The following is a 27,883-nucleotide window of genomic DNA, read 5'->3' on the forward strand; positions in this document are numbered from 1 at the left end:
CTCTCTGGACCTTCAAGTTTTAATCTGAACGTCTCCATCTTTCCTTTCACAACCAAAGCTCCTCCTCCCATCCTCCAAAGTTGATGAAATCAAATGCCTTGGACCTGAACGTTTTAGTAATTCAGATCACTTGAGAGAAAACAAAATAACCAGGGCGGAGAGTACAAATTTTTAGTTTGGGGATTGCAAACATGGAGAAATGCCGCCTCCTGATGGTAAGAAGTGGAAACAGCAGGGAAAAGGCCGACAAAGACCTTCAGAAAAAGCAACTGCTTTCATTTCAAAGCATCAAACGGCTCAAGTCAGTGGCCCTCAGATCGCCGAGGTCGGCCTCTTCCGGCTGCTCTGACCACTCAGTGCGCCCTGTGCAACGTGATTGACAGGGTAAGAGTCCTGTCCGTTACCTAAACTCGTCACTCAGGAAACAGTGAACCCGACCCTTCCGGAAGCTCCATGTCCGCGCTCTCCCGGCATCCTTTGTCTTCCGGCTGTGCTCAGATCCCTCCGGCGAGTCCCGCTTTGCGCGCCCATTTCGAGCCCGAGTGTCAGACTCGGCTTTGCGGACTTGAGACTTCTGCACAGATTTTCCGGGACTAGGTTCTTGGCTATGGGGGCAGGAATGGCTCAGCTGGAGGGTTACTATTTCTCGGCTGCCCTGAGCTGTACCTTTTTAGTGTCCTGCCTCCTTTTCTCTGCTTTCAGCCGGGCCCTGCGAGAGCCCTACATGGACGAGATCTTCCACCTGCCGCAGGCGCAGCGCTACTGTGAGGGCCATTTCTCTCTCTCGCAGGTGGGGTTCCCAACCTGTCTGCACGCTCACACTGGCTAGAAAGGGGAGATCTGGCCCCAGCGCTAATTTCCCCCGTCTTTATCCTTAGCTCCCTTCACTCCAAACAGGAAAGGAACTGGGTAATTTTTTGTTCCTCTAAGATCTGTAAAATATTTGCTAAATGACTGCATAAATGGCAGATTTGTCTCCTAGCAAGAAATCCTCTGGGAGATTAATCAATGGGGAACTACGTTATTGCCCCTCTTTTTGGCAACTAATGAAAGCTGTCCTAGTTTTTCTTTGCCAGTTCCAGAATTAGAAGCATTGGATTGCCCCTAGGAAATAAAAAAATTTCACATTCGGTCACCTGTCAAGCATCTCACTGTGTCTTTTGAGAGTGGGATAGGAGGGGGCGGGGGTATCTTCAGCCACTAAGAAGTGACAAGTTATGTTAGTTCCACCCTTGGTGTTTTTAGCAACCTTCTATAAACAGGATAAGCTGTCAACCATGAAGTGTTTGAATATGCATTTGGAGATGGCAACCCAGGCTAGTATTTTTGCCTGGGAAGAAATCCCATGGGCAGAGTAGCCTGCCAGGCTACTGTCTGTGGGGTCACAAATAGTCAGACAGAACTTAGTGCCTGAACAACAGCACCAGCATATGCAGATATGGATATAAAAATCCTCTGGGGGAAGGCATTGTAGAGTATGGTTAAATATAGTTATAGAAAAATCTGGTTTTAAAACTTGGTGCTAATGTTTATTATTCATGTGGCTTGGAAATTTTCTGAGTTTCTGATTACTCATCTGAAAATGATGGTAAAACCGTTATCTATTATAGAGTTTGTTACAGGATTAAATACAGAGTATTGGCTCAGTACATTGTAGTTGTCATTATGGATCCTGTGCTTTAATCCCTTTATTTTTCGCTCCATACCCATCAGAGTTCCAGCAGGTATTTCCAGGCTTTTTAAAACTGTAGCGTCTACAATTTAATCACCAAAAGACAGGCCCTCCAAAGAGTATGTCTTGGAAACTGAGTTTAAGTTGTTGACTCCTGGTTGCTGATACTTTAACAGTCAGAAAGCAAATACAAAAGACAATAAGGAAGACTTCTTTAGAGGAAGTGTCTGATTTGCCCTGATGTTAAAAGGACTCATTTAACTGTGTCATACGATAACTTCCCAGAAATGCCTGATTATTAGTGAAGATGATGTTTCTGTGTCAGTCTTATCAGTATAATCTGTTTCTTGCTTTTGCTTCGTTGTTGACCTTTTGTTTTTAAGTGGGACCCCATGATTACTACATTACCTGGCTTATACCTGCTGTCAGTTGGAGTGGTCAAACCTGCCAGTTGGATCTTTGGATGGTCAGAACATGTTGTCTGCTCCATTGGAATGCTCCGATTTGTTAACCTTCTCTTCAGTGTTGGCAACTTCTATTTACTGTACTTGCTTCTCCGCAAAGTGCAACCCAGACACAAGGTTTGTTTCCAAAATAATTTGTTTATTTACAGGCAGGTCCACAATTATGGTGAATTTATTTTATGAAATTTGGTTTTGAACAATATTTGTATATATTTTGTAAAGTTAAAGCAAGTCTTCTACCTACCCCCATTTTAGATGTTTGTGTTTAAATATTTGAAAAACTAATTAAAAAATATATAAATTTTCATGAGTTAAGTCAGTTCAGTAAATATTTATTGAGCTTATTCTGTGTGTTAAGCACTGAGACTACAGAGGTAAGTGAAGCAGTCTTTTTCTTATAAAACTTACGTCTTCATTAGGGGAAACAGATGTTACCTTGGCAGTTTTTTATGATTTAAGTATGCAGACCCTGGAGGTGAATTACGTGGGTTTGAATTTTATCCACTATTAATTGTGTTACTTTGGGCAGGTTACCCCTTAGTGACTCCATGTTTTCATTTGTTAAATGGGAAAAATATAGACTCAACCTCACAGGACTATCCTGAAGCATAAAGGAGCTTAATAAATGGAAGTTTCCTAGAATACTGCTGGATGTAGTAGTAAGGAATCAGTAAATATTAACTATAGTAGTTAGTTTTAACTTAAATGATTTCAGTAGTGTAAATTGTGGGATAACGATAACTGTAAAATACTACAAGAATACAGAGAAGCAGCCTGACTGGGAAGGAAAGCTGTTGGTTACATTGGGTAAGACTTCACACATCAGGAAGATCATACCCAATCTGAATCTTGATGACAGATAGGGCTGTAGAATAGGAATGAATTCTGACAGACATAGCATAAGCAATTATAGAAAGACATGGAGCAACAAGATACAGGGAATTGCTATTTGTAACTATAAGATTATAAAGTACAGGGATGTAAGGCTGTAGAAGTAGGTAGGAGAGAAGTCATGGGTATCCTTTTTATGTCATGAAAAGTATTCTAAACTTTATCTAGTAGGTGATGGACAGCCCTTAATTTTAATCAAAGGAATGGCATGATCTGGCTTGGTGATTTAGATTAACTGGAAGATAGAATTCAAGGAAATAAGAGTACTTTCAAATTCTGAAATAGATTATCAGGCCAAAAGAAGATGTTTAACTTTAGATGAGCCCCACTATTTTCAGGAAGATCCCTGTAATTTCATCACAAAATAGTAAGATCATTGTGTGTGGTGGTATAAATGTTATATACATATTTAAATTCTCTCTGGTATAGAGTTTTGAGACTGCACTAGAAATTGGTGATGATGGCCAAATGAATGCTCATAGAAGGCTCACTGAAATGGAACCACTTGTGCTGTGTCCCATTCATCTCCATGTTCTCCATAGAATTGAGTTCATAGTCTTGCACACAGTAACTCCTTAACTGTTTGTTGAATGATTCAGTGTAATAGGCAATAGAAGCTTTGACACACATATGTTTTGTTTTATCGGCTTCCAAATTGCTAGGTGTAACTAAAAAGTATCAGAAAGTTCCCTCATAAATATATACTGTATTTTTGCAAAACCAAGAGTAAGATTAATATTGAATAATTTTATTTAGTTAGAACTCAGGCAGTTTTTGGTTTGTTTGTTTGTTTGTTTTAGTAAATCTCTCCCTTAGCTCTGCAGGAATAGCCTATTGGTTTTATTGTGAACTGTGTTTTCTCTTTTCATAGGCTGCCTCATGTATCCAGAGGATCTTGTCAACGTTAACATTAGCAATATTTCCCACACTCTATTTTTTTAACTTCCTTTATTATACAGAAGCAGGATCCATGTTTTTTACTCTTTTTGCCTACTTGATGTGTCTTTATGGAAATCATAAAACTTCAGCCTTGCTTGGATTTTGTGGCTTCATGTTTCGTCAAACAAATATCATCTGGGCTATCTTCTGTGCAGGAAATGTCATTGCACAAAAGTTAACTGAAGCTTGGAAAACTGAGCTACAGAAGAAGAAAGAAGAGAGGCCTACCCCTATTAAAGGACCATTTTCAGAATTCAGGAAAATTCTTCAGTTTCTTTTGGCTTATTCAATGTCCTTTAAGAACTTGAGTATGCTTTTACTTTTGACTTGGCCCTACATTCTTCTCATGTTTCTATTCTGTGCTTTTGTGGCAGTTAATGGTGGAATTGTTATTGGTGACCGGAGTAGTCATGAAGCCTGTCTACACTTTCCTCAGCTGTTCTACTTTTTCTCTTTTACTCTCTTTTTTTCATTTCCTCACCTGCTGTCTCTTAACAAAATCAGGGCTTTTCTTTGCTTAGTTTGGAAACGGAGAATTCAGTTTTTTGTGATAACTTTAGTCTCTCTATTTTTAGTTTGGAAATTTACTTATGCTCATAAATACCTGCTAGCAGATAATAGACATTATACATTCTATGTGTGGAAAAGAGTTTTTCAAAGATATGAAATTGTGAAATATTTGTTAGTTCCAGTCTATATATTTGCTGGTTGGAGTATTGCCGACTCATTAAAATCAAAGTCGATTTTCTGGAATTTAATGTTTTTCATATGCTTATTTACTGTTACAGTACCTCAGAAGCTGCTAGAATTTCGTTACTTCATTTTACCCTATGTTATTTATAGGCTTAATATACCTCTGCCACCCACATCCAGACTTGTTTGTGAGCTGGGTTGCTATGCAATTGTGAACTTCCTAACATTTTATATCTTTCTGAACAAGACTTTTCAATGGCCTAATAGTCAAGACATTCAGAGGTTTATGTGGTAATATCAGGGATATCTTGAACTTTAAAAATAGACTTATTATTTAGACTATTTCTATAATGAAAACTAAGTAGAAATTTTGAAATTTCTTTTAGACACTATGGTGACCCTCAAATCACATCAGATTTTTTGTTTTAACTACCGAAATATGTATTTTAAATACACATATTTAAATATGTATTTAAAATATATATTTTAAATGCACACACACATACATATATGTATGTGTATATATATATATGTTTATATATGTGTATATATATAAACCTGAGGAAGTTAAATGGTAAAGAACTGAAGAAAATTTAAGACTTGCTCCATAAGCTTGAATAATAATGGGGAAAAAATTATTTATAGCTATCATATTTCTTTAACACTTTGCCACTCAAAAAGCTTAGAAGCTTTTTATATACAGGTTTAAGAAAACTGAGCATGCTTTATAGTACTGAAACTTATTTATTAATTCTCTTCAGAAAAATTAGCAAAGTCTTTAAAAATATTTGCAATTAGGTAATATTGTTGATTGAAAAATTGTTTAACATTTTAGTAAATCTAATTTTAATCATAAGTAAAATAGACTCACATAGATAAGTAAATGTTGTAAAATAGAGGCTTTTCTGTGTTTATCTAGGAATCAAGTGGATTTTTGTTAAAAATCTAGAAATGATGATGTCCTTTCAGTGTTCCTAATGTGAAGCATACATATGATGGCCAAAGATAAATTGTGTTGATGATAATACCTTTTCAATTGGGTTTTCTTTCTGAAATACATTACTGTATTAGTATCCTATGGTGGCCATAACAGATTACCACTAATTTGGTGGCTTAAAAAAATCTTTCACAGATCTGGAGGCTAGATGCCTAAAATTAATGTGTCACCAGTGTTAGCTGCTTTTGGAGGCTCCAAAAGAGAATCCATTCCATGCCTCTCTCTTGCTTTCTGCAGTCCATGGTGTTCCTTTGTTTATAGATGGATTACTCCAGTATCTGCCTCTGTCTTCACATGGCCTTCCTCCCTGTCTTCCTTCTCTTATAGTGACAATTCTTTCTCTTTGGATTTAAAGCTCACCCTAATTCAGGATAATTGCATGTCTAGATCTTTAACTTAATTATGTCTGCAAAGACTCTTTCCATATAAGGTCATATTTACAGGTTTCAAGTTCTTTTTGTGGAGCACTTTTTAACCCATCAAACTTACTAAAGGATATTTTTCAATAAGCTTCATAAAACTTGTAGGAAATAATTTCTTTGCTAAGATATTTTAAATAGCATCTTTTCTGAGAGGTTAAAAACAAGTGACTTGCAAAGTCACATAAAAACTAAAGATAGCTGGTATTTGATCCCATTATCCCCCCAAAATAATTAGAATTTAAAGGAAGTTTAGAAATTATTTGATCTAGTCTTATTTTGTAGATTAGGTAACAAATGTTTGGGTATGATTTAGGGGGAGTAATTTTGGATTCTCTGTCTACTATTTGGAGTACATTCATTTGAGTTGTCATTCCCTTACAGAGAAGTATTATTTGGATATGTTAACTTTGACATGTAAACTTAGAACTGTGAATAGAATTCATTTTTTAATCTAGTTTGACATTTGTAAATTTTTCAACTGTGAACTGTTTTCAGTGTTGGATTATGGTTCTCTGGGTTTCAAATAAGGAGTGAATTTGGAAAATACTCTTTATTTGCAAATATAAAATTGTATACAAGTACAAATTACAAGTGTAGCCCTGAGTAATAAATACAAAGTCTTGTGTTGTACACACTCTTTGGGGCCAATTTGTATTCTATTCAGTGCTTACAAAATAGTTTGACTCTTTAGTTAGACTGTGAGACAAATATTTTTACTGACACTTCTTTTTTTTTCAAATTAGACAAGATAGCACACTTGAACAAATTATTATTTTATAATGGAGATAGGAAGTCAAAATTCCCCCCAAAATATGTAATTTAGGGAAAACAAATTTCTTATCTGATGCCGTCAGTGCAATGCTTTTAGTTTTTAGGCATATTTCTGAGACAAAAACCTTTTTTCCTCTAATGTAGTCTGGCAATAATGGGGAAATTATTCCACCCCATCAGTTAAGGAAATCATTGTGCTAATTCATTTTTAAGTGGAGAGTCCAAGCTGTTTTAAGAGATCATTTGAAATGCTGTGAATTAAAAGGTACTCTACAGCATTGCTTTTAGAAACATCCTGAAGTTTTATGTATTTTGAATATTTTTCAAGAATTACCAAATAAATATATATGTTTGACATTTTTTTTTAAAACAGACTTAACTGAATTATTGATTAGAAAATAATTCTTAGGGAGGTGATATGTGTATAATTATGGCTGGATTGCATTATTATTCTGCAGAAACCAATAAAACATTGTAAAGCAATTTTCTTCCAATTAAAGAATAAATTTTTTAAAAAGTATTGGTAAGCTACAGAGCCTTTGGGACCTTGCAGTTATTGCTGTTAAAGTCTATAAGTGGGATTATTTTAAAGAATGTCATAAAAGGATTTGGTCCCTAAGTTTTTTATGCCCGGTAATACATCTTTTAAACTTTTTCTACCTTATATGAAATTCTGTAGACACAGTGTATTATCTTTATATATCATTAGTAAAGTTCCAATGTCCTGTGTTTCCTCACATATTTAAATTTTCTTTTAGTGGATACCTAGAAATCATTTCTCAGAGAAGGCAATGGCACCCCACTCCAGTACTCTTGCCTGGAAAATCCCAGGGACAGAGGAGCCTGGTAGGCTGCAGTCCATGGGGTTGCTAAGAATCGGACTGAGCAACTTCACTTTCACTTTTCACTTTCATGCATTGGAGAAGGAAATGGCAACCCACTCCAGTGTTCTTGCCTGGAGAATCCCAGGGACGGGGGAGCCAGGTGGGCTGCCATCTATGGGGTCGCACAGAGTCGGACACGACTGAAGCGACTTAGCAGCAGCAGCAGAAATCTTTTCTCGTACATCTCCGTATTTAAATTATTTGGAAACATTTATACACTTATTCCTGAGTTTAAGCATAGCATGTCATTTCAGCAAGAGAAATTATATTAGCTTTCTGGTCTCTTCTTAAAGTTATTTCAGGAATGTGCTTAGCCTGTCATAAAGTACCTTAATAAAAGTGACTTAATTCATTTCTAATAAATAAATAGCTTAATGTAGTATATTTGTAGTTTTAGTTTAACCAACACCGGTCTTGACATTTTTTTTTTCTTTATAATTGTCTGAAGACCAGGAAAGGAGAAGAAAAGAAATACTCGATTTTTATTTATACCCTCTAAATAGTGAACTGTTATTTTAGGCTCACTTTGCAGTAAAATATTTCTATAAAGAAGTAAATTCATTAGGTTAGAGAACATTTATTATTTTTAAAATAATTAGAATTTCATTAAAAACACAAAAAACCTCATGCAAATAATAACAAAAAAGTTTTTTTTTAATGGTAATTTAAATACAATTCAGGAAACATGGACTAGAAGAAGCATTTAACATGAGAGTTAGGAATTCAGTATTTGACTGTGGTTTTGGAATCAATAAGGCAGGTTTTTTTAGTCTTTGGTCCTCCCTTCAAATGAGAATAACATTTTTCTTAAGTCAGTGCCTGGCATCTATGTAGCCTTATTTCAAAAATAATTCAGTCCCTGCTACATATCCATAAACTTCATAAATGTGTCACAAAATAAACATTGTGTGAATGTATGCTGAATGAAGTTTTTTAGTGTGGAATGAAATGAATATCCTAGAAGTATGATGTGTAACCATAAGCTAACTTCAGGAAATAAATCACATATTTGAAAATGAGACATTCTAACCCTTTTTTGCCTAAGTTCCCTAGTTTTAATTTTTTTATTTTGTGTTTAATATATGTATTTACTTGAAAATATATGTTGCTTCTATAATAGGATGTGTGTATTCTGTGTTCTCAGCTCAAAACTATAGTGTGCATTTAAAATAAGAGAAGTAACTATCAACTGTTAAATTATAATAGAATTCTTGATTGTTACAAAACTTTCAAGGGAAGAGACTTCAACCAATTATGAATATTTTATATTGTATTACTTAAACTGTATTTACTACTTTAGAGATCATTGCTGCTTAGGGTACTCTTTGGGGCTTCCCTGGTAGCTCAGCTGGTAAAGAATCCACCTGCAATGCAGGGGACCCTGGTTCGATTCCTAGGTTGGGAAGTTCCCCTGAAGAAGGGCATGGCAACCCATTCCAATATTCTTGCCTGGAAGAATCCCCATGGACAGAAGAGTCAAACAGAAATCAAATCCTCTCTAGTTGTGTTGTGCATGGGGGTTCCTCTCTAGTTGTGATGTGGGAATCCTGTCTAGTTGCAGTGTGCAGGGAAGGGGGGCTCCTCTCTAGTTGCAGTTTGTCAGCTCATCTCTATTTGTGGTTGAGGGGGCTCCTCTCTAGTAGTGGTGGGGGGCTCCTCTCTAGTAGTGGTGTGCCAGGGGAGGGGAAGGCTTCTCTCTAGTTGTGGTGTGCAGGGGCCTCCTTTCTACATGCAACGTCTGGGTGGGCTTTTCATTAGTTGCAGTGTGTGGGCTCCTCCCTAGATGTGGCAGGGAGCTCCTCTTGAGTTACAGCAGGAACTTGGGGTTCCTCTTGAGTTGCAGTGGGGTGGCTCCTCTCCAGTAATAATGTGCAGGTGGCTACTGTCTAATTGAATCTGGGGATCCTCTCTAGTTGTGGCAGTTGTTCAACTCTAGATGTGACGATTGGGCTCCTCTCTAGATGTGATGTGTTGGGGTGCTCCTCTCTAGTTGCACTGTGCCTGAGGGGTCCTCTAGTTGTGGTATGGGAAATCCTGTCTAGTTGCAGTGGGGGGAGGGGGGCTCCTCTCTAGTTGTAGTTTGTCGGCTCATCTCTATTTGTGGTTGGGAGGACTCCTCTCTAGTAGAGCTGGGGGGCTCCTCTCTAGTTGTGATGTTCAGGGGCCTCCTTTCTACATGTGTCCAGGTAGGCTTTTCACTGCACTCCTCTCAAGTTACTTCAGTGGGCTCATCTCCATTTGCAGCAGAGTGACTCCTTTCTAGGTGTGATGTGTCCTGGGAGCTCCTTTCTAGTTATGGTGGGGTGATCCTCTCCAGCTCTCGCCAGGGAGCTCCATGTCCGGGGTCTCCTCTCATGTTACAGCAAAGGGCTCAAGTTGCGCCAGATTCTCGATTCCTCTCGAGTTGTGGCGGGGGCTTTGGGGTTCCTCTCAAGTTGCAGCAGGGAACTAGGGGTTTCTCTCAAGTTGTAGAGGGACTCGGGGTTCCTCTGAGTTGCGGTAGGGCCTCCTTTCGAGTTGTCTTGGGGTGACTCCTCTCTAGCAGCGATGTGCAGGTGGCTACTCTAGCTGCACTATGGGGCTCCTCTCGTGATGGTGTGGGGGTCAACTCTTAGTTGTGGTGGGTGAGTTCCTTTCTAGTTGTGGTATGAAGGTGCCTCTCTAGTAGTTGTGGTGAGGGGGCTCTTCTCTAGTTGCAGTGTGGGGGGCACCTCTAGATTTGCAGTGGAGTGTTCCTCTTGAATTGTGGTGAGGGGTTCCTTTCTGATAGAGATGTGCAGGGGCATTCCTTCCCAGTTGCGATGTGCAGGAAGCTACTCTCTATTTGTGGCAGGGGGCCTTCTCTTTAGTTGTGGTGTGGAGGGCTCCTCTCTAGTTGTGGCAGGGGGCTTCTGTCTAATTGTGATGTGTGGGTGAGCTCCTCTCTAGTAACGATGTTCATGGGGGCTACTCTCTAGTTGCGGCTTGGGTTCTACTCTTGAGTTGTGCTGAGGTTGCTCCTGTGTGTTTGTGGTGGGGGGCTCCACTCAAGTTGTGGCTGGAGGCTCCTCTCTGTTTGCGGCAGAGGTGATCCTCTGTAGGTGCGATGTCCCAGAGGTTCCTCTCTAGTTGTGGCGGGGTGACATTCTCTAGTTTTGGCGCGTGGGTGCCTCTCTCACTGTGGCTGTGGGCTTCTCTCGAGTTGCGTCATAGGCCTCCTCTCGAGTTGCAGTGTGCGGGCTCCTCTCTAGTTGTTGAGGCGGGGGGGGGGGGGGGCGTCTCTGCTCTAGTTGTGGAGGGTAGGGGGCTCCTCTCTAGTTGTGGCAGGGCCTCAAGTCTCTAGTTGTGTCGGTGGGCTCCTCTCTAGTTGTGTTGGGCATGGGTATTCCTCAATAGTTGCTGTGTGCATGGGGGCTCTTCAGATGTGGTGTGCAGGCTCCTCTCTAGTTGTTGTGGGGGGCTTCTCTCTTGTTGCAATGGAGAGTCAACTCTCTAGTTGTTTGGGGGGACACCTCTCAAAATTTGGCAGTGAAATTTCCTTTCTAGTTGCATTGTACTAGGGGTTCCTCTCTAGTTATGGTGGAGTGGCTCCATCAAGTTTTTTCAGTAGTTCCTCTCTAGCTGCAATGAGCAAGGGGCTACTCTAGTTGTGGCAGGGGCCTCCACTCTAGCTTTATCAGGGGGGCTCATCTCTAGTTGCATTGAACTAGGAGCTCCTCTCTAGTTGTGGCGGTGGGCCTCCTTTGAGTTGTTGCAGTGGTCACTTTCTAGTTGCAGTGGGCGAGGGGCTACTCTCTAGTTGTGGTGGGGTTCAACGCTCTAGTTGTGGTAGGTGGTCAACACTCTAGTTGTGGTGGGGGCTCCTCTCTAGTTGCACTGGGCAGGGATAGCCCTCAGTAATTGCAATGTGTGGTGGGGCTCGTCTCCAGACGTGGTGTGTGGGTTCCTCTCTAGTTGTGGCAGGCTGCACTTCTCTAATTGTGGTCTGGGTGCTCCTCTCTTTTAGTGATGTGTGCTTGGGCTCCTCTCTTGTGGTGGCATGGTGACCTTCTCTAGTTGTGATGGAGAGCTCCTCTTGAGTTGTGGCAGGTGACTCGGGGCTCCTCCCGAGTTGCAGTGGTGCTTCCTCTCGGGTCATGGTGGGGATGGGTCTGCGGGGTGGACAGTCCTGTCTACTTTTGGCACTGGGGGCTCCCCACTAGTTTTCATGGGGCTGGTCCTCTCTAGTTTTCAGGGGCTCCTCTCAAGTTACTTCAGTGGACTTGTCTCTATTTGTGGCACAGTGACTCCTTTCTAGGTGCAGTGTCCTACAGGCTCTTCTCTAGTTGTGGCAGGGGTATCCTCTCCAGCTCTGGCAGGGAAGCTCGTCTGTCTTTGTGGCTGGGGGCTCCTCTCAAGTTGCGGTGGACCCTCCTCTCAAGTTGTGTTGGGGCGACTCCTCTCTAGCAGCGATGTGCAGGGTGATTCTGTCTAGTTGCAATGTGCCAGTGGCACATAGTTGCGGCATAAGGCTCTTCTCTAGTTTCAGCGGGGGTCAACTCTGTAGTTGTGGTGGGTTGGATTCTCTCTAGTTGTGGTGTGCTGTCTCCTCTCTAGTTGTGGTGGGAGGTTCGTCTTTATGTGCGTCAGAGAGGCTCCTCTCTAGGTGCGATGTCCGACGGCTACTCTCTTGTTGTGGCCAATGGCTTCTCTCGAGTTGTGGCAGGGGACTGGGGCACCTCTCAAGTTCTGGGGATGCCTCCTCTCAGCTTGGGGTGTGGATGGCTCTGCGAGGGCGGTCTGTCTACTTTTGGTGCTAGGGGTTCCTCACTAATAATGGGGTTGCTTCTCTCTAGTTTTCAATGAGATTTATATGAAAATAACTTTTAAAGATTTGAAAGATTTGAAAATCTTTTTCAAATCTGCATTTGAAAATGCAGATTTGTTAGTCCAACTTCATCCTCTCTATACTCAGAAACCACACATTGTAAGTACAAGCTGGGAGGACCTCTGTGGAAGTAATTCACGGGAGCTTGATAACGTGACAGTGTCGGCAGGATGTGATGAACTCCATGGCAGACAAGTGTGTGTGAGTGACTGGTTGTCTTGGAGATGAGATATTCAAGGCCACGTAGGAACACAGTTAAGTCATTGTCTTGACAGGCCTTCCCAACAGGGCAATTCCTAAATGACAGACTCTGAAGAATACGTAGTCTGTTCCTGGGAACCACACCAAGGTCTCCCCATCAGATGTTTGTTTACATAACGAATCATTGCCTGAGATACTGAACCACCCTGAATCCTTGACATGCTGTTTTTGTACAATATATAAACTCACAAGGGTTGTCTTACAGGACTGTACAAGCCACCTAAAATATTTTAGCAGGTTCAAGGCCACTTCAGCTTTCACCTGACTCATTCTTTTTAGAGAGAGAAGTCTGTTTTTAAGGTAGGGTTTAAATGGGGCATGAGACCAGAATCTCTTTTTTTGTGGGTTTTTTTAAATTATTGGAGTGTAATTGCCTTACAGTGTTCTGTTCATTTCTACTGTACAGCAAAGTGAATCAGCTGAATGGATGACTATCCCCTCTATTTCTGGATTTCCTTCTCATTTTGGTCACCAAGGGGGACAGAGGGGTGGAATGATTGGGAAGTTTGGAATTGTCATATATACACTATTGATATTATGAATAAAATAGATAATTAACAAGAACCTACTGTACAGCACAGAATCTTTTTTAAAATTTTTCTTTATTTGTTTATGGCTGTGCTGGGTCTTCATTGCTGTGTGGGCCTTTTTCTAGTTGTGATACAGGGTGACTTCTCTTGTCGTGACTCCGGGCTCCAGAGCACAGGCTCAATAGCTGTGGCACAGGCCTAGTTGCTCTGCAGCATGTGGGATCTTCTCAGACCAGGGATCGAACTCATGTCTCCTGCATTGCCAGCTGGATTCTTTACCACTGAGCCCCCAGAGAAACCCTCAGAATCTTTTTCAAATACTCTTCTCTCGGCCATTAACACACTCTGGCAATCATATTGATACACTTTTAAATAAATTTGAGTTTCTTTTTCTTTGAGTAAGGGAAGTTAATAACTGATTCAAATATTTTCTAAAGTTAGGTTTTAAATTTCACATTCATGTATCCCAGGAGGTAGGCAGGACTTTCTAATATATGACAGTAAGGGTCAATCTCACTTAAGTTCATGTTTAATCATAATATGCTTACATTGTGGAAATGTGCATAAATTATTAATTATAGCTTATTAAATTTTTACAAATGGCAACCCACACCACTATTCTTTCCTGGAGAATCCCATGAACAGATGAGCCTGGCAGGCTACAGTCCATGGTGTTGCAAAGAGTCAAACACAACTGAGTGACTAACACTTTCAACTTTTCTCAAGCAAAAAAAAATCTAGGTATCTTTTGTTCATACTCTCATAAATTGACTGTCTTGTTCAGATCTGTTGGGACTGTACCTTGGTCTTCACGGTCTGAATTTCTGCGGCTTCTTCTCAAATGCCTCCATCTATCTCCAGAGCTACTCCTGGTCTCTACTAAAAATTTGCTCCCCCTGCCCACTTTTGGCAGGAGCGAGCCTACATCTTTAAGTTAAAGGGTCCAGAGATCTCAAGCCAGGCTCCTCAAGAAGTTTATAGTGACTTTTTCAGGGGCCATAATCCTAATCCCAGAACACCGACCAAGATGACGATTCATCCAGGAGACTACTTCTCCAGAAGACCCAGGAAGCTGGCTCCCAGTATCAGAGACGGGTTGTCCTCTTTCGGCCTGCTCTCCTGTGTTCTCTCCTTGTGTCCTCACTTTCTTCTTCACTTACTTAAGAATCTAGATTATTAACAGATACTCAAGCCTCTTATCTACAATGTGTATATGTTTTCCATCTTTAATTTTTCTTTCAGTGCTTTGAGTCACTCCTTTGTGTGTCTTTTGATTAAGATGCACATTTGGTATAATTATTGTTTTTACTTGTGTTCCTTTGAATGACAACCAGCTTCCTCTGAGGCTAGTTCTTTGCAATAAGAAAGGTGATTTTCTGTGTAATTGGAATCAAGCAATAAGTGCTTTGTAAATGACAGGACAATGGGTCAAGTGGCCAGAAAAATAAAACTCCCATCAAGACCTAGACATGAAGATGTCTGCCTGAACAATAACAACACTTGGCCACTTTGTAGCCCATGTTTCACAGAAAGAGAGCTTGGGCACCCTTAGCTCCTGATGAATACAGGACTCCAAACCCTGAGACAAGTCTTTCTTAGTATTATTCCATGTTGCATTCCATCTGTGATGACACAGATATGTCATCACCAAAATAGAAATACTGAGAAATGGACTTTGTCCCTTCAAGTGATCCAATAAGTGATCTTTGAGCAAAAAGAAATAGCAAATATGACAGTAATAGATTCTGGAAAACTGCAGTAGAGTCTTCTCATATATCCACAGCTAACCAAAAAGCAGTGAAGATGGAAATTGCTTCTGTTTGCAGACAATGGTGTTGTGATCTCCATCCTGGGGTGACATGGATGTCACGGAGGGGGGGCTGAGAGCTTAAACCCACGTGGTTTTGGTTTTCCCCATGATTAGAAAGTATACATCCCCACGATACATTCTTGTCACTATGTGAAGGCTGAGAAAAATGAAATATCAGGTAAGTCTGGCTCTGGGAAACACTTAGCCCTGAATATTAGCTGTAAATTAGCAAAACCACCTGTCGCGCAAACTTGGCTCAGAACTTGGTCTTGTATGCATATGAGTATAAAGCTATTGTGTCTCACACACTGCCAGTTCCCAAGGAGTTCCTGATCTCACAAGACTTGTCTGAGAATCTTGTCACCCAATCACACCCTGTAAACCCATCACTCCACTCTTCCTGTCTGAGCGGTTAAGATTCTGCAAGGGTGTTTTCCTTTCTTATCTCAGCAAATCCAGCAAAGTAGCCCTTGTCTGCTCAGTGGGGTTTTTTGATGGTGTTTTGCTAAAGCCTAAAGTTGACAAAATATATAAACACAAAAATCAATAGTTTATCTGTAGGATAGCAAGGCTTTCCTAGAAATAGAACTGGAAACAATCTTTCCATGATACTTAGAGCAATAATAAAATGCTTATAAACAATGTCCACAAGAAAGGCACAGGATCTGTATAAATAAAGCAATCGAGTCATTCTGAAAGAAGTAATGGAAAATGTCAACAAAATGGAAAAGTGAGAGAAAAAGTATCAATTTATCCCAAATTATCATAGAATTCATACAGTCTTAAAGGACCACAATACTTTACAAAACTTTTACCATGTTAAACAATTAACACCATTGTCAAATTGGTAGCTTTAGATGAAATGTGAGTGGAACGTTACATCCATAGTTTATTTTGGCAGGTAAATGATATTAAACTAGATAAGCATTAGTCTTATCTTTATAAAAATAAATGATTTAATTACATCTTCAAAAGTATTTAAATTCAGCTTAATTCAAGTCATTCTGATTATTTTTTTTTTCTTTTTTTGGGGGGGTGTGATATTACAACTATTTTTTTTCCATTTATTTTTATTAGTTGGAAGTTATTCTTTTCATTCTAATTTATCTTTTCATTTTAAAGATAATGTTGAAGTAATATAATTTTGATTGAACAAATCAAGGTGATCTATTGAAGGGAAAGTAGTATTTAGATGGAAAAAAATTGAGTTATATTTTGTAAACTTTTATTACCTTCATTTTAGCAAAATCACTGTTTTCAATTATTTATATAAATATCCCTTCAACAGAACATGAAAGCTGGGCAGTGGTAGTCAGCAGTCTTGGATATTTTGTCAAATTTCAGTCACATAGCACTCATAATTTCACACATTTTAAAGTCTTGTCTTGAAGATTCACATATTATTTGATAGTTTATTGGCACTTGTGATTTTGTCTTTAAAAATGTAAACACATCACCCACACACCTTACTTGCACTGTTGCTCACGACTGTTAGGAGAAGCTGCAGGAGGGTTCCTGAATTCATCTGAAAAGCTGGCAGGGCGGTGAGAAAGCACAGGTGTCCCGAGGAGCTGGAGTGGGGATGGGGCACAGGTGGAGCCTGGAGGAGCTCTAGGTCCAGAGAAACTATAGAGGGCCTTTGTTTCTTGACCACAGTACTTATTTATTTTTACTGTGGTATCTTTATGCTTTTATTTATACATTTTACTACTGTAATACAGATGAAATGGAAGACCAGTGTTGGACTGCGGTAAATTAAGCAATGTCATATCACTTAAGACCTATCTGGTCTTTGGTGAGGATTATTCTCAGCGTCATGCTGTATGAAACTATAGCATTGATTATTGTAAAACCTGTTTTGCATAAATATGAAAATACAGTATCATGGGTCTGAAATGTTTCTGAAACAATCTCATAAGAAATAGAAACTTTTATTTATTTTTTAGATATTTATTTATTTTTCTGCACCTGGTCTTGTTTGTGACATATGGGATCTAGTTCCCTGACCAGGGATTGAACCCAGACCCTTGTATTGGGAGAAAAAATATTTTTTCCCTAATTTTTATTTAGTTGTTAGCTCTGGATATGGCAACCAAGGCTCTATATAGGAAGACTGGGTCTGGATATGATGAAGAATTTAAGAATAGAAGACTTAGGAGTTTTGTTGTTTTAAATAAAACAACAGGGAAAAGGGCAATTAACACTTTGCTTTAAATGTGAGACAAGTGCAAGTTCAAAAACAAAAAACTTGGTGGAAAAAGCTATTCCTGTATTCATTGAGGAAATATTGTGTGATGGGCCAGGCAGGTTCACATCCCATGAACTGTACACTCTAGTGGGCAAATGAGACACCCCATTTTTGGAACCCCAAGCACACCCTGGACATATTTTTATTAGAGAGTGCGGTTGGACCTATTTGAGTTGTGTGAAGCAGCAGAATCTGGTGAGTCAAAAATGCTCAAGTTCTAATGTTCTGCAGTTTATGAGGAAGGCCTTACAAACAGATTTTAGTGAACAGATTTCACTGCTTGTGTTGCTTCCATTAAATATTAACAGTTCCATGATGAGGCAGAACCAAACAGGGTCAAAATCACTCATCAATCATTGGAGTTAGACTTTTAAAAAAATGTTTATTTATGTATTTATTTATTTATGGCTGTGCTGGCTCTTTGTTGCCGCATTCGCTTTTCCCTAGTTGCAGCGAATGGGGGCTTCTCACTGCAGTGGCTTCTCTTGCTGTGGCGTGCAGGTTTCCATACTTGCGGCACATGGGCTCAGAAGTTGTGGCTGCCAGGCTCTATGGTGTGTGTGTGTAGTGTCTGTGGCCTCTGGCTTAGTTGCCCCACAGCTTGTGGGTATTCCTTGACCAGGGATGGAACCCGTGTCTCCTGAATTGGCAGGTGGATTCTTTACGCCTGAGCCACCAGGAAAGCCTTGGAGTTACTCTTTTACTAAGTAAGCCTCAAAAAGAAATAACTGAGCCTCACGGATGATGGTGGTCATCTTTCTTGCATTCAGTTCAGTTCAATCGCTCAGTCGTGTCTGACTCTTTGCAACCCCATGGAATGCAGCACGCCAGGCCTCCCTGTCCTTCACCAACTCCTAGACCTTACTCAAACTCATGTTCATTGAATCGGCGATGCCATCCAACCAACTCATCCTCTGTTATCCCCTTCTCCTCCTGCCCTCAATATTTTCCCAGCATCAGGGTCTTTACAGATGAGTCAGCTCTTCACATCAGGTGGACAAAGTATTGGAGTTTCAGCTTCAGCATCAGTCCTTCCGAATGAACACCCAGGACTGATCTCCTTTAGGATAGATTGGTTGGATCTTCTTGCAGTCCAAGGGACTCTCAAGAGTCTTCTCCAACACCACAGCTCAAAATGATCAATTCTTCGGTGCTCAGCTTTCTTTATAGTTCAACTCTCACATCCATACATGACTACCAGAAAAACCATAGCTTTCACTAGACAGAACTTTATTGACAAAGTAATGTCTCTGCTTTTTAATATGCTGTCTAGGTTGGTCATAACTTTTCTTCCAAGAAGCAAGCGTATTTTAATTTCACAGCTGCAGTCACCATTTTTGCAGTGATTTTGGAGCCCAAAAAAAATAAAGTCTGTCACTGTTTCCCCATCTATTTCCCATGAAGTGATGGGACCAGATGCCATGATCTTAGTTTTCTGAATATTGAGTTTTAAGCCAACTTTTGTGAGAGTTGGACTATTAAAAAAAAAAAAAAGCTGAGCACCAAAGAAATTATGCTTTTGAACTGTGGTATTGGAGAAGACTCTTGAGAGTCCCTTGGACCACAAGGAGATCCAACCAGTCCATCCTAAAGGAAATCAGTCCTGAATGTTCATTGGAAGGACTGATGTTGAAGCTGAAACTCCAATACTCGGCCACCTGATGAGAAGAGCTGACTCATTAGAAAAGACCCTGAGGCTGGGAAAGATTGAAGGCAAGAGGAGAAGGGGACAATAGAGGATGAGATGGTTGGATGGCATCACTGGCTCAGTGGATGTGAGTTTGAGCAAACTCCTGGAGTTGGTGATGGACAGGGAGGCCTGGCATGCTGCAGTCCATGGGGTCACAAAGAGTCGGACACAACTGAGTAACTGAACTGAACTGAACCGAAGCCAACTTTTTCACTCTCCTCTTTCACTTTCATCAAGAGGCTTTTTAGTTCTTCACTTTCTGCCATAAGGGTGGTGTCATCTGCATATCTGAGGTTATTGATATTTCTCCTGGCAATCTTGATTCCAGCTTGTGCTTCATCCAGCCCAGCATATCTCATATATAAGCAGGGTGACAGTATACACCCTTGACGTACTCCTTTCCCGATTTGGAACCAGTCTCTTTTTCCATGTCCTGTTCTAGCTGTTGCTTCCTGACTTGCAAACAGATTTCTCAAGAGGCAGGTCAGGTGGTCTGGTATTCCCATCTCTTTAAGAATTTTCCAGAGTTCATTATGGTCCACAGAGTCAAAGGCTTTGGCATAAAGCAGAAGAATCCCAGGGGTGGAGGAGCCTGGTGGGCTGCCATCTATGGGGTCACAAAGAGTCAGACACAACTGAAGCGACTTACAAGCAGCAGCAGCAGATGTTTTTCTGGAACTCTCTTGCCTTTTCGATGATCGAACAGATGTTGGCTATTTGACCTCTGGTTCCTCTGCCTTTTCTAAATTCAGCTTGAACATCTGGAAGTTCTCCATTCACATACTGTTGAAGCCTGGCTTGGAGAATTTTGAGCATTACTTTGCTAGCATGTGAGATGAGTTCACTTGTGTGTTAGTCTGAACATTCTTTGGCATTGCTTTTCTTTGAGATTGAAATGAAAACTGACCTTTTCCAGTCCTGTGACCACTGCTGAGTTTTCCAAATTTGCTGGCATGTTGAGTGCAGCACTTGCACAGCATCATCTTTCAGGATTTGAAATAGCTCAACTGGAGTTCCATCACCTCCACTAGCTTTGTTCATAGTGATGCTTCCTAAGGCCCACTTGACTTCACATTCCAGGATGTCTGGCTCTAGGTGAGTGATCACAACATGGTGATTATCTGGGTCATGAAGATCTTTTTTGTATGGTTTTCCTGTGTATTCTTGTTACCTCTTCTCAATATCTTCTGCTTCTGTTAGGTTCATACCATTTCTGTCCTTTATGGAGTCCATCTTTGCATGAAATGTTCCTTGGTATCTCTAATTTTCTTGAGATCTCTAGTATTTCCCATTCTATTGTTTTCCTCTATTTCTTTGCATTGATCGCTGAAGAAGGCTTTCTTATCTCTCCTTGCTATTCTTTGGAACTCTGCATTCAAATGGGTATATCTTTACTTTTCTTGTTTGCCTTTCACTTCTCCTCTTTTCACAGCTACTTGTAAGTCCTCCTCAGACAACCATTTTGCCTTTTTGCATTTCTTTTTCTTGGGGATGGTCTTGATCCGTGCCTCCTGTACGATGTCACGAACCTCCATCCATAGTTCTTCAGGTACTCTGTCTATCAGATCTAATCCCTTGAATCTATTTGTCACTTCCACTGTCTAATAATAATCGCTGGTATTTATTGAGTGGTCATTGTGTACCATGCATCAATATGCACTTTTAATGCATTATCCACTTTTTATGTAATTGTGCCAAAGATATGTTGGATATTGATTTTTAATGACCCATTTTCAAGTAAAGACCACTCACCACCATCTATTAATACTCTCTTTCCATTAGTTCAGCTTCTCTGGCTTAATCGTGTTATGGAAGGCTTGCAAGACACACATCTCAGGAGGTTATAGTTGAAGGATTTTCTTCTAATGCGTTCTTTTATCATTCACATTTAATATTTTTGTGTTACGCCTGCTGGCGTTGTTTCTTACTGAAATCAGTCCATTTCTACATAAGCACATCTCATGATGTCAACATATTCAGTTCAGCTCAGTTCAGTCGCTCAGTCATGTCCGACTCTTTGCGAACCCATGGACTGCAGCATGCCAGGCCTCCCTGTCCATCACCAACTCCCAGAGTTTATTCAAACTCATGTCCATTGAGTCAATGATGCCATCCAGCCATCTCATCCTCTGTCATCCCCTTTTCCTCCTGGTCCCAATCCCTCCCAGCATCAGGGTCTTTTCCAACGAGTCAACTCTTTGCATGAGGTGGCCAAAGTATTGGAGTTTCAGCTTCAGCATCAGTCCTTCCAGTGAACACCCAGGACTGATCTCCTTTAGGATGAACTGGTTGGATCTCCTTGCAGCCCAAGGGACTCTCAAGAATCTTCTCCAACACCACAGTTCAAAAGCATCAATTTTTTGGAGCTCAGCTTTCTTTTTAGTCCAACTCTCACATCCATACATGACCACTGGAAAAACCATAGCCTTAACCAGATGGACCTTTGTTGGCAAAGTAATGTCTCTGCTTTTTAATAAGCTATCTAGGTTGGTCATAACTTTCCTTCCAAGGTATAAGCATCTTTTAATTTCATGGCTGCAATCACCATCTGCAGTGATTTTGGAGCCCAAAAAAATAAAGTCAACATATTATTTGGCATCAATTAATTTTTTTTAATTTTGTAATCCTATTTTTATTTTTTATGCAAAGACTTCCTCTCCTGATCATCACTTTCTCCTTTCCTAGCTGTCTGTGATATTTATCTGTTTCTTCCAACTTAACTTGATTTGTTAAAAAATCATATCATCCAGGTAGCATGTAAAATACTTTCTTTATTTTTAGATAAGGAAAGGGAGAAATTAATTCCCTGGTGGTCCAGTAGTTAGGACTCCATGCTTCCACTGCAAGGGGCTCAGGTTTGATCCCTGGTCAGGGACCTAAGATCCCACATGCCACTGAGCAATTAAGGCCATAAGTCACTACTAGAGAAGATCCATGTGCTGCAAGGAAGACCCAGCACAGGAAAAATAAAAAATAAAAATGTTCCTTCCCTCCTGCACCCCACTGCCTCCCACCCCTCCAGGCCGATGCACATGTATACTCACGGCTGATTCACATTGTTGTACAACAGAAGCAAACACAACATTGTAAAGCAATTATCCTCCAAACAAGAAATTTTTTTAAAAGTATTATCATTCCCTCCTGCAAAAAAAAAAAAAAAAATCTGTGGGATATGTAATGAAGGTATATGGGTCAAAATTCAATCATTTGAAAAAAATTTTTTAAATATAAATTTAAATGAAAAATTTTAAAGTCATGAACTTTGCTTTATCTTCCTGGCTTGTGCATTAACCCTTTCCCTTCCCAGTGGCTGGGGGTGAACATCTCATGAACTAAAACAGAATACATTCGAGAAAGACAAGTATTTGAGAAGAATTGCAGCAAATTTGCAAATATGTATTGGATTGTACAGATTCAATAGCTAAATCACTTTATTAATTTTTCCTTTTTCTCTCATGAGCACTTTCTAAATGACTCAAGATGCTGTCATTGGTAACTCACATGGAGCCCGGCTATTTTTAATTATTGGATCAGAATTCATAAAGACAAGTAAATACATATGCAAGTGTTTGTGTAGTCATTAAAACTTTCATTTAAAATTTCAGAATCAATAGCAAATGAATACATTAACTCTTTTGCCCTAGGGAGTATTTCTATTTTCAACATTGGTGGTGGTTGCATAGTCACTGAATTGTGTCTAACTCTTGTGACCCCCATGGACTGTAGACTGCCAGGCTCCTCTGTCCATGGGATCCTCCAGGCAAGAATAATGAAATGGGTTGCCATGCCCTCCTCCAGGGGATCTTCCCAACCCAGGGACTGGACCTGCATCTCCTGCATTGGCAGGCAGATTCTTTACCACTGAGCCACCAGGGAAGTTCATTTTCAGTAATGAATTACTACAATCATTGTGCATTTTTGCTGAACAAGGTAACATAGAATCAAATTTTGTTATTTTTCTATGAAACAATAGTTAATGTGATGAACTAAGCGTAAAGTCATCTTTGAAACTGTGTATCAGAGAAGAAATATCTAATTAAATTAACTTTTAACACAAGAAGTTCCTGCAATGGTGATCTGACATTGATTAAAGTTGTATTAAAACTATGAAGTGTTTGCACAAACTGTTTCAGAAGAGAGAAAAAGTTGTAACCATGCATCTAGATATATCCTCCCTTCCTGAAGTTGCAGTGACTTTCAGAAATGCATGTATTTACCCCTGTCCCAGAATCGATTTTCAAGTGTGCCCAGTTTCAATCATTAATTAGTGTGGAGTCATGGGAAATAAATCCTTTCTTAGACGCATTCGTCTTAACCACTAACAACATCCTTGACTTTAGTACATCCAAACATCAACGTTTCACTTCATTGTCATCTACCTTTGGATCCACATACATTTCTGATATTTTTTGAGACCAGGAAAGCATAAAGAAGAAGAAAGCCCAGCAAATAAGTAATTATGTTGTTTTCTCCATCTGTACTTGTGAATTGGCTGTGATTTCTCATTTTTCCCATGACCTGAGTTTAGCTTTCCCTTAGTGACTTTTTCTTCACACCTTTAATATGTGCTGAGTTTTATCACAGAAAATGCTACTTTTCAATGAACTCCAATCTCTTCTTTGAAAACCCTCAGAAACGTTTGGCCTTGTGTGAACAAAAGTACAGAAACCACCTAGAACAAATGTGAAACTGTAATAACTGAACACTGTTCGCCACAAAAAAATAAGCAAGTGTTTTAGAACAAGAAAATGGTAATATAATAAAAATAAGATTGGGAATCACAGAAGAATCAAGCAATAAAGTTAGAAGATAATTTTAAGCTCAGGAAAGCAAACATAAGTCATGGCTAATCCAATGTCTGTATTCAAACAAATTAGTTCACTTTAAGGGTGAAATACAGATTGCTTTGTTTAAAGATGCTTCTTTTTGTCTAGACAGACATCTTGATTCTGAATCCAAGTAGAAGATATCTAAAAGTCACATTATGTGTGCACTCTAATGATATCATCTCCATAGTTTGAATAATTCTGGGTTTGTATATTTACATTAAAAGTTTCACTGGAAATCCAGAACCACAGCTAAATTTGTCCCAAAAGTCAATGGTGTTGATGAGTAAGAAGCAAAGTCAGGTGAATCAGCTGGAGAACAGAGCAGAAACTATTTTAAAATAAACACCAGTTTAAACTTTGACTATGGCATTTGGTTTGCATGAATAAACAATATTGTTTCATAAGGCAATTTAAAAATGACATGAAAAAGAAAACAGCCTTCCAAATAACTGGCTTAATGTCCATTTTGTAGTACTTAAATAAAAAGGACAAAGATTTGAAAAAGAAAAGAATCAATAAAAACATATTTGTGAGGAGATGAGAGTACCCACTTTTTGTTTAAGTAGTGTATTGATTGAATAATGGCTCTGATTACTGCATTCAGCCTTTGAAACAGTTCCATCCACACCACTGACGCTGATTTCCAGTGTAATGTCAGGGCTGAGTCACCAGAATCGGGTGGTGGAATTTTACTAGTAAGGCTTTGTGCTGCCCCATTTCAATGTGGACCACAGGAGAATGTGGGAGACCCTGCAGGGCCTCAGGCAAAACAGGCTTAGGATGAGCACAGTCTCTCTAAGTTGATGTGCTGGTGATAACTCAGATTTTAAGATGTGACTTCAGAGGCAGATATTATTGAATGGTAAAAAAAAAAGGATATTTAGCGTTGACATGAAATTAACCCTCAGCCCTCACTACTATGTATAAAGTAGATAACTAATGAGAATCTACTGTATAGCATAGGGAACTCTACTCAATGCTCCGTGGTGATTTAAATGGGAAGGAAATCCAGAAATGAGGGGATTTATGTATATGTGTAGCTGACTCACTTTTTTCACTCACTGACTCACTTGCCCACTGACTCACTTTGCTCACTCACTTTGACTCACTTTCTACTTTGTATGGTAGAAATGAACACAGCATTGTAAAGCACCTATATTATACCCCATTAAAAAAAAAAAAACCTGATTGCATACAAGGCACCTGTGTAGGCTCTAGGGTTGCAAACATTGGATAAACAATCAAAACCTGTCCTCATGGATCTCAAGGTCTAGTGGGGAGAAAGAGAAGATGGGAGATTAATAAATCTATAAACAAAGGAAACTGCAGAGATACATGTCATTAAGTGCCGTGAACAAAACAAGCAGGGAAGCGATTTAGGGAATTTCTGGTGAGGATACAGTGTTTGTAACGGGTAAGGGTATCTAAGGGTATCTCTCGAAGAAGGTAACATTTGAACAGGCTGAGAGTGCAGGAGTTCTGTTTGCGCCAGAGACGAGGGGACACTTGTGGAAGCGTGTTCTCAGGAGAGGGAACAGAAACTGCAAAGACCCCGAGGCAGGGGCACAGCGAGGAAGCCTGTCTGTCTGGGGCCAGGGAGAGGGAGCAGGACCAAGGAGACGCAGGGCTCACAGGTTATTTATTGTGACGACTGTGGCTCCGGCCCCAAGTGACAGGACTGCTTTGAAGGGGGTGGTAAAGAAAGGCTTTGTCGACTTAGTGTGAACATCTGGTAGATTTACATTTAGCCTCCAATTCTATCACACAGGGGATTTGTTTTTAATTTTCTAACATAATATTAGGGCTTCTTAGGTGGTGCAATGGTAAAGAATCCACTTGCCAGTGCAGGAGATGCAAGAGACACGAATTCTATTCCTGCGTCAGGAAGCTCCCCTGGAGAAGGGCATGGAAATCCAGTCTAGTATTCTTGCCTGGAGAATCCCATGGACAGAGGAGCCTGGCATACTACAGTCCATGGGGTCGCAAAGAATCCCACATGACTGAGCAACTGAGCATATTGTCAAATGAAGAAAAGCATTAGAAATGCCCAGGGGTTCAGTGGCAGCTGGAGAATAAGATGCCAACTGTCTCATGAATGTGAAATCATCTTAGGAGATGATACACACTTTCTCTAGTATACAAATCCTTCTATACTCATAGTACTCTAAAAAAGGCTCTTTCCCACTTTCAAATATTCCATGCGTATGTATTCTTTCTGTTGTAAAGAATGTACGTTAGTACTAGCACATTTATTGATCATTAGAAAGTATTTGTTTAACAGAAAGTTGTTTTTAAAGAGCAGATTAAACACTCAGCAAAGATCATTAAAATGATGTATTTTCAAACTCGCTTTTAGAGTAGATCTCTGCAGTCAAAAAATGTGTTATTCGTACTTTTCAGCACAGCTATAGTTTTGCTATTTAAAACTTACAGCATGGACCACTTGTTAGTCTTTTTTTTTTTTTTTTTTCGGTTTTGATTTTTATTTCATTTTTGGTTGTGCTGGGTCTTCGTTACTGCACTCAGGCTGTGTCTAGTTGCTGCGTCAGGGGACTACTGTCTAGTTCCCATGCATGCGAGGGCTTCTCATTGTGGCGGTTTCATTTTTGTTGTGGAGCATGTTGTGAGTTCTCAGTGCATGTGTTTCAATAGGTGTAGCACTCAGACTCAGTTGCCCCACAGCCTGTGGGATCCTCCCAGACCAGGGATTGAACCTGTGTCCCCTGCACCGACAGGTGTATGCTTACCTGGTGAACCACTAGGGAAGTCCCACTTGTTGGTCTGGATACTTGACATTGTGCCCCTGGATCTTGGCGTGTTGGTTTTAGGCTCACAAGCACTTCATGCCCCTGACTCCACGTAGGTGTGATGGAGGACTCATCGTCGCAGAGGGGTGGTCTCCACCCCTAGGCGGGTGGAGATGCCTGTGATGCATGGAGAACTCTGATGCTCCACTTGGTCCCTGAATGAGAGAGAGTGCATCCATGCAGGGGCGGGAGCCAGGGGCAGGGCAAGCTAACCCAGGCTCACCTAACCAATGCTGGGGGCCCGACTGCAGCAGGAACTCTGGATGTCATTTTGTAGAAAGGAGACAGACATACTTACCTGAGGCAGAGGACACAGGACACAAGGCACTTGTTGCTCCTCCTCTTCATCTCACACCTTTGGTCCCGGGGCTGGGTGACCTCACAGCCCAGGTCTCACTGAGTCTGTAAACGCTGGTGGTCGGTGGACTCTTTGGGGCCCCATGGACTGTAACACGCCGGGCTCCTCTGTCCATGGCATTTCCCAGGCAAGAATACTGGGGTGGATTGCCATTCCCTTCTCTCAGGAGATCTTCCTGATCCAGTGCTCAAACACATGTCTCCTGCTTGGCAGGCAGATCCTTTGCCACTGAGCCACCCAGGAAGACCGGACTGCTCCTTAGGTGAGAGCAAAGCCAGGGAGTGGAGGTCGGCTCCACAGTCATCGGAGCAAACACCGCGCTTCCTCCTTCATCAGAGAAGGCACCTCAGGTTCATCTCCTCCAAGTGTGTCTCACTGGAAATAAAGCTGTGATGATTATCAGCCTTCTTACTCCTGAAAAACGGTCATCAGAAGCATTAGTCTAGTTTTTATTGATGTAAACACACTATTTTTCACAGTGAACCACTGTAGGTGCTGGAATGTTTCTGTCGTCCTCGATGCTTGAGGAGAACAAGTTTTCTTTTATTAGGTATTAGATTACCAGTCATGAATAAACAAGTGTAATCTTTTTTTTCTTGACACACCTGGGTAAATAATTCAGCTGTAATCCTTTCGTGTAAGTCATAAGAAGTTGTAAATTGTCTAATATATGTTTAACTGACTTTCTGCTTAAGATCACTAACAGTGAGACTAAAAATGATAATAATGAAATACAGCCATTATTTCTGCTGCTGATGAATTTATGATAAT

At 40.4% G+C, this 27,883-nt stretch overlaps 1 protein-coding gene and 1 long non-coding RNA gene across 3 annotated transcripts; one reads left to right on the forward strand and one right to left on the reverse strand.

The window, feature by feature from the left end:
* Window positions 1–465: 465 nt before the first annotated feature.
* Window positions 466–6,708, forward strand: ALG10 (ALG10 alpha-1,2-glucosyltransferase). Of its 2 annotated transcripts, none has more exons than XM_061125273.1 (3): window positions 466–790; window positions 2,056–2,253; window positions 3,899–6,708. In XM_061125273.1, the coding sequence occupies exons 1-3, from the start codon at window positions 608–610 to the stop codon at window positions 4,952–4,954; spliced, it is 1,437 nt and encodes a 478-aa protein (XP_060981256.1). In that variant the 5' UTR covers window positions 466–607; the 3' UTR covers window positions 4,955–6,708. The 2 variants fall into 2 exon arrangements, with proteins under 2 accessions (XP_060981256.1, XP_060981257.1); XM_061125274.1 differs by having other exon boundaries at window positions 626–764.
* Window positions 6,709–21,950: 15,242 nt separating this feature from the next.
* Window positions 21,951–27,463, reverse strand: LOC133043328 (uncharacterized). The gene is made up of 3 exons (XR_009689685.1): window positions 27,053–27,463; window positions 26,695–26,909; window positions 21,951–22,259 (listed from the first exon to the last, which is right to left on the reverse strand). It is a non-coding gene; the product is annotated as an uncharacterized LOC133043328 (long non-coding RNA).
* Between the last annotated feature and the right edge of the window lie 420 nt (window positions 27,464–27,883).

The sequence above is a fragment of the Dama dama genome, chromosome 22, assembly GCF_033118175.1.
Source record: "Dama dama isolate Ldn47 chromosome 22, ASM3311817v1, whole genome shotgun sequence".
In the NCBI taxonomy this organism is placed as follows: domain Eukaryota; kingdom Metazoa; phylum Chordata; class Mammalia; order Artiodactyla; family Cervidae; genus Dama; species Dama dama.